This window comes from Megalops cyprinoides, chromosome 2, assembly GCF_013368585.1.
Source record: "Megalops cyprinoides isolate fMegCyp1 chromosome 2, fMegCyp1.pri, whole genome shotgun sequence".
NCBI classification, from domain to species: Eukaryota; Metazoa; Chordata; class Actinopteri; order Elopiformes; family Megalopidae; genus Megalops; species Megalops cyprinoides.
Window position 1 is genome coordinate 65,976,261 of NC_050584.1, and position 13,989 is coordinate 65,990,249.

At 42.2% G+C, this 13,989-nt stretch overlaps 1 protein-coding gene across 6 annotated transcripts; it reads right to left on the reverse strand.

The window, feature by feature from the left end:
* Positions 1-1,010: 1,010 nt before the first annotated feature.
* On the reverse strand, positions 1,011-13,538 carry LOC118773260. Of its 6 annotated transcripts, XM_036522116.1 has the most exons (14): positions 13,354-13,538; positions 13,202-13,264; positions 13,066-13,107; positions 11,509-11,607; positions 11,061-11,335; positions 10,282-10,398; positions 9,524-9,672; positions 5,928-8,421; positions 5,504-5,567; positions 3,948-4,144; positions 3,016-3,170; positions 2,401-2,864; positions 1,835-2,043; positions 1,011-1,421 (listed from the first exon to the last, which is right to left on the reverse strand). In XM_036522116.1, exons 9-14 carry the CDS (start codon positions 5,517-5,519, stop codon positions 1,197-1,199), a joined length of 1,266 nt encoding a protein of 421 aa, XP_036378009.1. In that variant the 5' UTR covers positions 5,520-5,567; positions 5,928-8,421; positions 9,524-9,672; positions 10,282-10,398; positions 11,061-11,335; positions 11,509-11,607; positions 13,066-13,107; positions 13,202-13,264; positions 13,354-13,538; the 3' UTR covers positions 1,011-1,196. The 6 variants fall into 6 exon arrangements, with proteins under 6 accessions (XP_036378009.1, XP_036378005.1, XP_036378007.1 ...); XM_036522112.1 differs by having other exon boundaries at positions 11,509-13,107; XM_036522114.1 differs by having other exon boundaries at positions 11,509-13,107; positions 13,489-13,518.
* Positions 13,539-13,989: the final 451 nt, after the last annotated feature.

The following is a 13,989-nucleotide window of genomic DNA, read 5'->3' on the forward strand; positions in this document are numbered from 1 at the left end:
TCTTACAGGAGCAGAGCTAGGGGGCGCCAAATGCAAAGCACAACACAAAAAATAATCTTATGATCTATGATCTTATGATCTTATGTAATGTAATGTAACATGTAAATCCCGCACTGAACCCAGGCTGGAAGCACAAAGGGACAAAATCTGCTTCAGGAATCTGACAGAGGGCAGGTGACTCCCAGTGAAACATGTCAACAAACTCACCTGATGCTTCCTGTCGCTGTAGGCTCAAATAAACACTGTCTGCCAGAGTCCAAACTACAATATGCAGGGCAGATCACACCCCAAATGCTGACTGACTCAAACTGCATCAATTCAACGGACACCTACATCACCTCTCCCTTGGGTTCAAGTTTGCCACCATCAATGTTCGTCTCCTTCTATTCCTGTCAGAGGTTTTACATTTTAACTGAAAGGAACGCTGTCTCCAGCTGATGTGATGATGTCAGTGGTAAGCACCAAAACAACTAAAATGTGTGCATGTGTGACGTCTATCACTCAGTGTCCACAGAGCCACCTTCACAGGTAAATACACACATTCCATTGCCTTTCTGAACGCTAAGGACCATGCTACACAATGACAGTTCAGTATGTTTGCGTATAACACTTTTTCATTGCATGTACTTCATACAGAAATCAGCCACAATACGCTGAACATGGAGCAAAGTGCACTTTTCAAAGGGGGTCACACAAAAGGCAAATCCCAGGGCCAGTTGAGACAAAAATGGAAAATTGTCTCCCGGAGATCAAGAAACTCCTGGAAAAGTATTATAAGGCAATATCATCTATTTTCATGGTATCAATGTATGACCTAGTGTGTGTCTGTCATGTCTGAAAGACAGTGATACAGAGGTGTTCATGACACTTTGCTATTTTATATTGACTCCACATTGATTTTTTATATCTAAAAATTCACAACAACAAGTACAATCACAACCAAAGAGCTTTAATGCTTATTTTAGAAGCAATTTATTGATTAATTCAATTATGAATCAGGGTGACAGACACCGTGATGAAAAGAGGTAAAGAACCAAAGAAATCACATCATTAGTAGATTGCTTTTTGGCAGATGAGGAAACAGCCCAAAGCAACCTCTAATCAGCAATTAATCTCCCTCTTATACTGATTCTAAATCAAATTGACTTGGCGCTTTCTGGCTGTATCACTATGTTAATATTGCAGGCATTTTCTGATTATTCGGCCTCCTCAACGGCTGGAACCTCTGAGTTTTCTTCAATGGCTGCAGGTCCAGATCCATAGAATTCCTCCAGCTGCTGTTGCACAGAGTCATACTGCTTCTGCCACTCTTCCTTTGACAGAGAGGAAGGGTTGACCTCCAGGAATTTGTAGGCGTCTTTGGACTCAACACTAAATGTGCCTTTTACTTTCAGGCAAATGGCACCAAAGCTTGCCCAGTACTGTGGGTCAAAATAAAAAGATACGTGAGTTGCAAACAAATGCAGAGTAAAATGCTTCTAATCGTAAAAACATACATAAATTTTAATTATTGAAAATGCTGTTTAAATACTCTGAAAGCAGAGGTTAGTAAACAGATGCCGAGACATGTGATGAAATAAACCTTAGTCCAAATGAAAATGATGTCAGCAAAGATGGTGCTTTCATGTTTCCATTTATTGATAAGAGTTCTTTCTTTCTAATCTATATCAGTATATGTAATGACCACTTAATCCATTCATCTCAGTGCCAAAAAGTGTAATTGTTTGCAGTTCCATGTCAGAAAATGGAAACAGAAATAATAATGCATGTGAATGTTAGAAATTGCCTCATCGCTCCAGCAGAGGCATTGCATGTTCACTGCGCGTTCAATTACCTTTTGAGCTGTGTCCAGGGAGGCCAAAAAGTCACTCTTGAGAATGTCCAGATATTCAATCATATCCTCTCCAGCAAAGGTTTTCTTACTGAGGGAATCCAGCATCACGTGTACTCCGTCCCAGAATTCTTTCAGGCTAAGCAGGATTTTCTGAATTTTGGTCAGATACTTCTGGACTTCAGCCAGGTGAGTCGGGCTAGGAATTGAATCTATGAAAGATACACAAGTAGTGCTGGTTCTTATTCCAGGAAATGCGTAGTGAGAAGAATTTATTTTGTCTATATTAATTGTTTCATTTCATCCATTTGGTGACATTTTTTAATTAAGGGATTTAAACACTGGCTTCAACAAATATATTTAATGGATCGTTACATTGGATTTAGACTACCCTTTTAGCATTTTTCTGTCATTTTGTGGTGATTATAGCAAATGTCATGCTTTTTTCTAATGCACTGTAAAATTATATACCCATATCTCTCTCTGTCTCTCATAATGGTATAGCCTGTGCTGTCATGAGATGGACATTAAGTAATTAGCTGATATCATTTACATTCATACATTCATACCTAAATCCATAGTTGCTCTGGAAAGTGTCATCTCTGTGTTTATCAGCTCTGCCTCCAACTTCCACTCCTTTTGAACAAGAAGACGCTTGTCCTTGTTCAGTTGATTCAGCTTGATCTTATAGGATTCAAGAGCAGCCTTGTCACCAGGATCATTGACGGCTTTCTGTGCTGCATTAATGATGGCACCAATAAAAGGTACCACTGCAGCTGCAATGCCAAACTTCCGGTTCCTCTCAGCAATACTGTTGACAAGGCTCTGCAATTCAGCATTTCCAGCATTAATTTCATCCTCCTTCTTCTGAAGCTCTGCTTTGACATCATTCAGCCTTTTGCTGTACTCATCCACCATTTTCTGCATTCCCTCAGCTTCCTTGGATAGAGTTTCTTTTTTCTTCTCCGTTTCGACCTTCGTCGAAATAACATCACTGGCAGTGCTCCCAACATTTCTGTTCAGAGCCGAGTAACTAGAGGAACACCACACAACCAGAGAGCTCAGCTCAGCCTGGGAGAATCTCATTCATGGTCATTTATGACTGAAGATTACTTCACACAGCAAAGGATTGTTCTAGGTAGACTTCTTGAGGACATGTAACCATGGCAACAAAAGGGGTGTACCTTTCCACAGTATCCAGAACATCATTGATGAGGCCCTCAATCCATCTCTTTGCTTTCTCCAAGTACTTCACAGCTACCAGGGGCTTATTCTTTTCAACTGCAGCTTTGAGCATTGGAATCAGTGTGTTGATCATGTTTTCACTGGTGCTGGCACACTTTGACAGTGGGATGTGATAGGAAAATAAAAGAATGAATTGTTACACAATGAAACACTAATGGTTCCTTCCACAAGCTGAATATGATGCACAGCAAATGTAAATGGCAGTGCACATATTAATGTTCTGAATGAACAGCAGCCTCAGAGAGGTTTGTGGAAATATTGAGGTCTGTTATCCAGTGATTGCTCTTTGCAGAACATACAACAGGTCATGCACATACAGGTACGGACGGAAAATGTATAGGTATGGCTATGTGATGGGAACACACCTTGCTGTGTCTGGGGCAGTTATTGGTACAAGTAAAGGTCTAATCAGCTGTACAAGCTGCTGACTGCTCTTTCTGTGGTGCTATGGTACGTTAACAGGGAGCAGGCAACTGTCCAGATGGTTCCTGGGTGAGAGCGTGGCATGAACTCCTGTCATATCCTTGGAAAGGTGTAGCATCAGTAAATATACAGCTCTATAAAACTCTGAACAACACTCTGAACAAAGACAAAATTAAGTGAACAACGTTCTCAAATTCAGTAGAGCTTGCTCAATATGAATAACCATTAAATTCACAATTTGTTTGAAATTACCATGCTGATGATTCTTCTTCTGACACCAGAATATTGTGTCAGCTGAAAAACCTATGATTCTTTTATGAAAATGAACAATATCAATAAGTTAATATCAAATTTGGTCAACGATAACAGGACATAACAAAGAGAAATACACAAATCCATTAGCACACCTGCAGGGGTGTACAATGAAAGACGGGGGGTATTAAAATACCTGAAGAAGCAGAGACGCAGAAGAGCTGAACAGCAGCTGTGCGTCAGTAGCCTTGGCCCGCAGTTCCCTCTCCAGCGCTGGGAAGTTGGCCATACACAGGTAAGATACATGGAACAGCAGGGCTGTCTTCTTAGCAGCAGGCAGCAAGTCTGACACGGGGACTGAAAGCTCCATGCCACTGCTGATAGGAACCACCTCTGAGAAAATATAACATTACATTACTGGCATGTAACTCTTATCCAGAGCAACTTACATCAGTTACAGGTTTTTACAATGTTAGCCATTTATACAGCTGGATATTTACTGAGACAATTGTGGGTAAAGCACCTTGTCCAGCAGCAGTGCCCCAGTGGGGGATCTAACTGGTAACCTTTCGGTTATGAGTCCTGCTCCTGAACCACAACACTATACTGCCACCCCAAAGTGTCTAACTCAAGTGCATTGATGTATTTATGTGCAGTTCACAGCACTGGTGATTCACTCAGACCCAACATCTTAGGAGCAAAAAAATTCAGATTGCACAATGACATACTTAAATTGAGCTGTTGTATGTTCGAAGTATTTTGTGATTATATCATTTTATCCTTTGAAATGCAGACTCATTGTATGAAGACTCACTTCTGAAATGAATGAAACAAATTTTACATCTGTTCTCAGTTTGATCTTTCATGAAGAACAATGTAATTCAACTCTTTTACAGGTAAAAATAGACTGTTCCACAGGAGTGTCCATGCACAATTTCTACTAATGTGATAATGTCACAAAATCAGTAATGCTGATAATAATAATAATAATAATAATAATTATAACAATCCAGTTTACTGGTTAAATCTACACACAGCACACAGTGCTAGTGACTTGTATTTCTTTCTGTACATCTAAACTGCAGCACAAACAGTGATCAAATTGCACAACAGCAACTTAAATTGTGTTGTTCTGCCAATTCTTCATTTCTGTTTTTGAGGTATGGTGTCATAATGGAATTTTATTTTTTGAAATATAGACTCAATGGAGACTCATTTCAGAAATGTACTAAACACATTTCCCTTTCTCTGTAATTCTGCACCAAGACTAGTGATGTTAAAAACCATGACAGAAAAAAAATGTCTTGTTAATTCCCATAAAACATTCCCCCTGTTAGCATCAGGTGTTCAGTAGAGTTACTGGTGATAAGCCAGCAGGCACTGGCCCTGCCAGGAGAACTTGGGAAACATTTTGCCAAACTCATTTGAGCCAAAATTACATTTATCTGTCACATAGAGGTAATGAGAAATCTTTGTAATCCCAACATTGCATTACTCACAGATGGATTATTGCTGTTGTACCCTAGGGCAGGGAATTTAACCCAGATTACCTCAGTAAATATTTACATGTATGAATGGATAACATGTGAAAGTAAGCTATACAAGGTGCTCTGATTAAGAGCATCTGTTCAGCAAAATATAATGGCAACATAGGGTGACACAGGGTGAATCTATAGACACCTCCATGATAATCAAAAGCATGTATACATCAACTACACCCCGATATGAAGGACATCTAAACTGGGTTTATACCTTTACTGTTGGACATGGTTTCACAAGCTTGGAGAAGCGTGCAGGTTAGCTGGTTATCAGTTATCTATATTCACAAAAAAGACAGACAGCATTATCAGGTCATGATGTGCCCAGTAATTTAGTTACTGAACTATCAAAATGAAATGGATGAACATGAAAGACTTGCATTACACTGCTGCTTATTTTACAGGCACTAAAATGACTGAAATATGTTTTATGATCTCACAGACTGAATATGCATTCAGTACCATTCTACTGATGTAAATTTACATTAAATGGCATGACAGTGCATCAACCGAAAAAATACACAAAGTGTTTCTAATGTACATTATCTGAGTTTGAAGGCAACTCGGAAATGCAGTACAGTGTGAAAGAAACGTGAGAATGCAGTACAGCGATGGGAAACTGCAGGAGCCTTTCTTACCTGTGAGTGCTGTTCTCTGTCAAAGGTGCAGTGAACACTTCTCAGGCTCTCTTTTTATACAGATGAAAGTGGGATGTCCTCAATTCTAAGGGGGCTGAGATACTGTAGACCAAATAATGGAAACACCACACAATACCTGAATATTTATTAATCATTAAAGAGGGGGGGGGGGCTGGCCTTTGCCTTCCAAACAGCTTCAGTCTTGTTTGTCTTCAGAATGCTGTCATACAAGTTTTAAACTGTTTCCTGTAGGATATTGAACCATTCTCTATGATGGAAAGCTCCAGTTCTCTGAGAGATAAAGTGGGAATCCCCCCTGTGTTCCAGAATGTCCCATGAAGATTCAATGATGTTTAGATCGGGTGATTGGGGAGGGAAAGGAACAGATTTGACTTCATCCTGGTGTCCATGAAACCATACAACTCTGCATAGCAGTGCGTATGGGGTGAGTTATTGTCTTGAAATCTGGGACGATCTTGAGGAAACAATGTTTGCGCCCGAGGGCGCACCTGGTAACCTAAAATGGCTTCATATCCCCTGGCTGTAACACAGAGTAATAATGAGAGCCAATGACCCCCGCAAGATGGAGACCCATACTATAATGGATCCACCCCCATGTTTAACAGTTAGTAACGGGCAATGCTTTCTCCAAACATAAATGCATCCAGGTGTGGGGAAACCGAGTAAAAGATGAGGAAAATGTGAAATAAAAAACCTTCAGGCCTTGGTACAGTGCATAGTGTGTATTATTAACCCACGGGGGTTAGGACTGTGGAATAACTGGCCATGTTCCGATGCAGGCTGAAGACCCACCGTTTCAGACTGCATCTCAGTTCTGCTTCTATCCCCACCCCCTAACAACTGCTACTTCTAGCATTCGATTTTAACTTCATGTGTAGCATTATGATGTATCATGAATTTGTGTTCTAGGGATTTTTGTTTCATAGTATACTTGGATTTTGTGAGAGTACACAAGCTAACTTGTGGTAGGGCTTGAATAGTATCTTGCCCACACTCACTGGTCTGGAAGTGTTGTTAGCCTGGTCTTGATTGAATGGGTGTAAATTGTGAGCCAGCACAATTCCTCTCGAGGTATCAAGTGACTGAATGAAATAAAGCAACACAATAATGTGTTGCTTTATTGTGTGTGTGGCGGTGAGTCTTGTACTTGCATGCTTGTTATGAGCTGATTTATGGACAAAGGTTTGTGAGAAGTGGGGTGGTGTGCACATGCAGAAAAAAGAAAGGCCTGTGGCTGTTGCCACCCCCATAATTCTTTGGATATTTGAAATTTCCAAAGCACCATATCAAGCACACTGATGGCTCTCAGTTGTGTAATCAGGCATGGCTGGGAGCACAATCAGTTGAGCAACTGCACAGGTGTAGTTCTTTTCCTTCACCTGTACCTCTGCATTCCCGACCTGTCTATCTCTGCCAGCTCCAACGGTGACCACACGGCCAATGGGCCAAAGTACTCTGGGCGGCTGTGGGTCCACAATCATCACCACAGTACCCACTTCAAGTTCCTTAGTGTCCTTGTCCATTTCTGCCAGGTTTGCAGGTAGCCATCACATAGTGATCAAATTAGTAGTTCTGCTCATACAATTGATTTGAGGCTCCAAAGCTCAAGGCAAAGCTTTTTTTGATTTTATACCTGATTTTATATGGTGTAAATTTCTGTCCCTACTTCTGGGAATAATCCAAAACAGCAATGGGGTCAAAGCCCCAGAGGCCCAGAAAGACATTTTCGAGGCATCGTTACTTATGACCCCAAGTGTAAAAGCATAATACTTTCAGACAATATGGTGGCAGAAATCAGTGTGAATGCTACCTTTTACAGTGCTAGAGATGAGGGTCACATAACATTTTTTCCCCCAGCATTGAGGAAAATTAACAACATGCTACTCATAGCATCTCATTAACTATGGAAGAGGAGGTGAGAAAACACAAGCTAGAATTAGCAGTAATAGGGCACAACATTATAGCCCTCACTTATGTCAGAGGTAAGAGAGAACAGCAGATATGGAAAAACAGCACATCTTCTCTAGCATGAGAGATAGGAAAAAATGAGGAAGTTAAACACAGGTGTCTTGATCACGGTTTACCCTACATGGCTCTGACGGTCTCACAGGCTCAACCACTTCTATCAGTGTTTGTCGAGAGCTGGTAACTTATCCTTGAACAGAGAGTGTAGGAGGGGTGGAACAGTATTGAGTGCTAACTACCCCCACCAGGGGCTGGATCCAGCCATCAGGCCGTGTGGGCAGCGGTGTATGTTTGGCTTGACTTTCATCTAGAGCGAGCAGCTCCAAGGTTATGGGTTGGCCACATGTATGTACATTATGCATCTGTGCCTCTTAGGCCGTCCGTGACATCATGGTTGTGGTTTTGCCGCGGAGGTCATCAGGACCCGGGAGCCCTTTGTAGACCCTGACAAATTCCTCCCTCTGACTCCAAAGACCCAGGTCACTTGCCGACTTCCACTCTGCAACACCTGAGGAGCGTAAACACATAAAAGCATGAAGACATTTTTGACAACAGTCATTTTTTCCAGGCAAGGGAAGAGTTCCCATAAATACCCCTCTTCTTTCTTTCCTCATTGCCCCAATATAAAGAAGGTTATTTGACAATTCACAGGATGCTAATGAGGAAACAATTTTTTGCGCTCTGGGATGCACCTGGTCACCTAAAATAGCATTGTATTCCCTGGCTGTAATTTTACCACACAGAGTTGTAATGAGACCCAATGACTCTGGCAAGGTGGAGACCCATACTATAATGGATCCACCCCCATGTTTAACAGCTAAGAGCAGGTAGTGTTGGTTGAAGGATTCCTTTGGCTTTCTCCAAACATGAATACATCCAGATGTAGGAAAAAGAGTGAGGAAAATGTGAAATAAAAAGCTTTCAGGTCTTAGCACAGTGCATAGTGTGTATTATTAACCCATGGGGCTTAGGACTATGGAATAACTGGCCATCTTCTGATGCAGACTGAAGACCCACCTCTTCAGACTGCATCCGAGTTACTCTTCTAACCCCACCTCCTAAAAACTGCTTCTTCTTGCATTCGATTTTAACTTTATGTTCAGTATTATGATGCATCATGAATTTGTGTTCTAGGGATTATTGTTTCATAGGATCCTTGGGTTTTGTCAGAGTGCACAAATTAACTTGTGGAAGGGCTTGAATACTCTTACGCTCGCACTCACTGGTCTGGGAGTGTTATTAACCTGGCTTGACACTATTGCTAGTTTAACTTGAATGGGTTTAAACTGTGAGCCAGCACAATTCCTCAAAAGGTATCAAAAGACCTAATGAAATGAAGCAACACACAATAATTTGTGTGTGTGTGTGGAGGTGAGTCTTGTACTTGCATGCTTGGTATGAGCTGATTCATGAACAACGGTTTGTGAAAGGTGGGGGTGGTGTGCACATGCTGAAACAAACATATGAATGTTGGCATTTTCAACAACTGCCCCCTTATTTCTTTATTATTTATTCGCTGCTGCATGCTGACGGCTCTCAGTTGTGTAATCTGGCATGGCTGGGAGCACAATCAGTTGAGGAACTGCGCAGGTGTAGTTCTTTTCCTTCACCTGTTCCTCTGCATTCCGGACCTGTCTATCTCTGCCGGCTCCAACGGTGACCACATGGCCAACGGGCCAAAGTACTCTGGGAGGCTCTGGGTCCACAATCATCACCACAGTACCCACTTCAAGGTCCTTAGTGTCCTTGTCCATTTTTGCTGAGTTTGCAGATAAACATCACACAATCATCAAATCAGTAGTGCTCCTCATACAATTGATTTGAGGCTCCAAAACTGAAGGTAAATTTCGCTGAAATTTCCTCACTCTCCTCCCATTCACCGCACTTACTGTCAGTGAAATCATAGTCCGCTTTGTGCGCTTACTGTCTGTGCAGCGAACCCCATATGCAAAATTATATATAACATCAGATTTCCCATCTCTTCTTAAACCATTTTCCCTGACATATATCATGTGATAAATGCATTAATAATTAATAAGGAGGTACCAAGTCCCATTAAAAAGTACCATCAATCCATGACAGACAAAACCTCCTAGCATATGCCCATGAAAAAACTGAACATATTCATGCCTTAACATACATTTCAAGTCTTTGATTCAGGACTGAGATTTGTAGGGGGCAATGGGGTGTCTTGCAGAGGTGGGAAACCTGGCTTCAGAAAGTAAAAGTCCTACCATGTATTTGTTCTAGCCATTCACTAAACAAGGTGATTTCACTAATCAGCTCCTCTACCTGGCTGAAGAGTTGTGCTAATTAAATCTAGCTGGTGTGGTGCATGGGTGGAACAAATACGTGGCAGGAATTTTACCTTCTGAAGCCAGGGTTTCCCACCTCTGGTGTCTTGTTTAAGGACTGAGATTTGAACCCAAAGGTGGGACGCTGCTTCTGCTGTTGTTTCACTTGAATCACTTCAGTAAGTATCCGGCTGTCAAAATAAATAATACGGGATAATGAAGGGAATGTGAGCTCTACAAATCACCCCGACTTTCAGATCAAACAACTGCAAGTAACTGTCAACTAAATTAATGAAAAATAATCCAATATTCTTTTTATAATGTGCATGTCCATCAAACCACCCTCTGAAAAATTAAATAAATGAATCATTTAGAGTTGTGTACACCTCACTGAATTACATGCCTGATAATCTCAGTGAGTAAAACAAAGTGCTATGCAATGTCGGTTTACATTCTATTAAAACAGGTCCTACTGTATCTAGGTGTGTGACCATGGGAGTATGCTTCCCTCTCTGTCTCTCTGAGTCCCCTTTTTTCCCTGAGCTGCGGTTATAGAGAAGAGCACTTCTGGCAAACATGTTTTACTGTGAAATCAGAGAAGCTGGTGCTGCATGAAGTTTCCCCTCATGTAACCCAGGTTTGAGCTGGTTAACATATGAAGATATGCGAGAGGGGGTGTGCACATGCTGAAACAAACATAGGAATGTGGCTGTTTTTAACAGCCACTCCCAAATTTCAAACTGCCAAAGCACAGTGACATGCACTCTGATGGCTCTTGGTTGTGTAATCAGGCATGGCTGGGAGCACAATCAATCAGTCAAGCAACTGCGCAGGTGTAGTTCTTTTCCCTCACCTGTACCTCTGCATTCCGGACCTGTCTATCTCTGCCAGCTCCAACGGTGACCACATGGCCAACGGGCCAAAGTACTCTGGGAGGCTCTGGGTCCACGATCATCATCACAGTACCCACTTCAAGGTCCTTAGTGTCCTTTCCCATTTCTGCCAGGTTTGCAGGCTGGCCAGACAGTACTTTATGAAACGGGTCCAGAAATACTTAGCTAGCACTTGCCTGTGCCACCACCGTCTTTGCCCTAGGAAGTCACTGTCAGTGCTACCTTGAATGCCAGCCTGTAGACAATGAGAATGTCAGGTACTGTCCGCGCTGCTGCCTGTATAGAATTTAATGACGGATAGCTACAAAAACACTGGGAACCACAGGACCAGCTTCATATTTTGACTGAATTCATACACTAATGGTACTGCATAAAGTTAACTGAACTTTAAACTTTAAGATTTCATACCTCGCTGAAATTTCCTCACTCTCCTCCCATTCACCGTACTTATTGTCAGTGAAATCATAGTCCAGTTTGTGAGCTTACTGTCTGTGCAGTGAACCCCACCTGCAAAATACAGCAACAACACTCATACATTTGTGCCATGAAATACTTATCCTTAACAGACAATTTGTTTGAGATGCGTTTACTTCAACAGCACCAAGGAGCAACACACTTGCAGGAGCTACCAAAATCAGAGAAAGATAAAATGGTCACAAGCTTTTGCTACAGATTACTGGCTGAAAATTCTACATTTTGTGAGAAACACTAGCACTACAATGGCACCCAAAATAGAAGTACTTTTGCTTACATTCAATACATGGTGTAAATTTCTCTCCGTACTTCTGAGAATAATCCAAAACAGCAATGGGGTCAAAGCCCCAGAGTCCCAGAAAGACATTTTCGAGGCATCGTTACTTATGACCCCAAGTGTAAAAGCATAATACTTTCAGACAATATGGTGGCAGAAATCAGTGTGAATGCTACCTTTTACAGTGCTAGAGATGAGGGTCATATAACATTTTTTCCCCCAGCATTGAGGAAAATTAACATGCTACTCATAGCATCTCATTAGCTATGGAAGAAGAGGTGAGAAAACACAAGCTAGAATTAGCAATAATAGGGCACAACATTATAGCCCTCACTTATGTCAGAGGTAAGAGAGAACAGCAGATATGGAAAAACAGCACGTCTTCTCTAGCATGAGAGATAGGAAAAATATGAGGAAGTTAAACACAGGTGTCTTGATCACGGTTTACCCTACATGGCTCTGACGGTCTCACAGGCTCAACCACTTCTATCAGTGTTTGTCGAGAGCTGGTAACTTATCCTTGAACAGAGAGTGTAGGAGGGGTGGAACAGTATTGAGTGCTAACTACCCCCACCAGGGGCTGGATCCAGCCATCAGGCCGTGTGGGCAGCTGTGTAGGTTTAGCTTGACTTTCATCTAGAGCGTGTAACACCCTTCAGAGTAAAGCCGCTACGCAACCCTCTCGAACACCAGGAGAAGAGGGAGCTCCGTGGCCCCTTTTATTATTAATGAAGAGGCTGAAGTCGTAAATACAAAAACAATACTTTATTAGTACAATCCTAAAGGATAGGGAGAGAGCAATAAAAATCATCCACACTCCCTTGCACACTATACTTCCCACACTGCTCAGAGCTAAGCTAGCCCCAAGATGTCATACCTCTGCGTGGTGCTGCTGCTAGAAAAGGGGACAAGTCGCTCGTCACACGTGTATAATGGTACAGCACACTGCAAGTGAAACAAACTGCACGCAAGCAGAATGTGGAGGCCATGCAAATAAACCGCAGTAAGGTAAACCCCCCTTTTTCTATAGCCGCATGCACAAGCCGCAGAGCGGGTTAGCTAGTAATGACAACGTGGGAAATGGTTAGGCAAAAAAAAACAGCTGATCCAGCTAACCAGCCTGCCGAAACTCTACATCAAAGCATAGCAAAAGGATAGAGCGCTACACAATAAACGCGCTCAGCGGGGCTGCTGGCTAGCTGGAAACAACTTACAAATTAGTACATCAGAGGAACAGCGTTCGACGATGCACATGCCTAAGATCAAAAAAAAAAAAAAAAAAAAAACATTATTTGCACCATTATACACAAACAACTAAACGAAAATGTCCACATGCAATACCCACATTACCATTCCGGCCAGAAACTAGAGAACTCGGTGCGGCACGCACACTCCCGTCCGACTCTCCAAGTTCTGTGACCGGAAAATGATGGAAAAGGGAATCAATTTAAAGCAAACAGTATGTCTACATCCCCGATTGCGCTGAATTCGCGATCCTTTACCTGCACACAACGGTTACCACAATATAGTCCCGGGGACTGCCGCACCATGTGGGATAGGGCAATCCTATATACAAATACAGACAGATTAAACTAAAAGCTCTACCAAACACACAGTTAAATTTAAACGGCGCCTACCTTAAAAATCCGCGTCCCACACACACACCGAACGCCAGCAGCGCTGCTACAGCAAGGTAAGGACCTCAAACATTGGACCTTCCCTCACTGCCTGTTCAAAACTTAGCCAATAGGAAAGCTACTTCCTGTTAGTGTGCTGCTCAGTGGCTACATAGAGCGAGCAGCTCCAAGGTTATGGGTTGGCCGCATGTATGTATCATTATGCATCTGTGCCTCTTGGGCCGTCCGTGACATCGTGGTTGTGGTTTTGCCGCGGAGGTCATCAGGACCCGGGAGCCCTTTGTAGACCCTGAAAAATTCCTCCCTCTGACTCCTAAGATCCAGGTCACTTGCCGACTTCCACTCTGTAGCACCTGAGGAGCGTAAACACATAAAAGCACGAAGACAGTGTGTGCATCGCTTTTTTAATTTGAGCGGTGAGAATGTTTATTTTGTGCTCGGTTAACCATTTCTTTGTAGATTTGGATGAATACTTCGGTTTGCTGACATGCATTAATGCCC

Coding starts and splice junctions, on each gene's coding strand:
- LOC118773260 (XM_036522116.1), bottom strand. Junction 3,171..3,947: donor CTGCGTCTCTGCTTCTTCAG/GTATTTTAATAC, acceptor CCACTGTCAAAG/TGTGCCAGCACCAGTGAAAA. Junction 1,422..1,834: donor CCCTGGACACAGCTCAAAAG/GTAATTGAACGC, acceptor TTTGACCCACAG/TACTGGGCAAGCTTTGGTGC.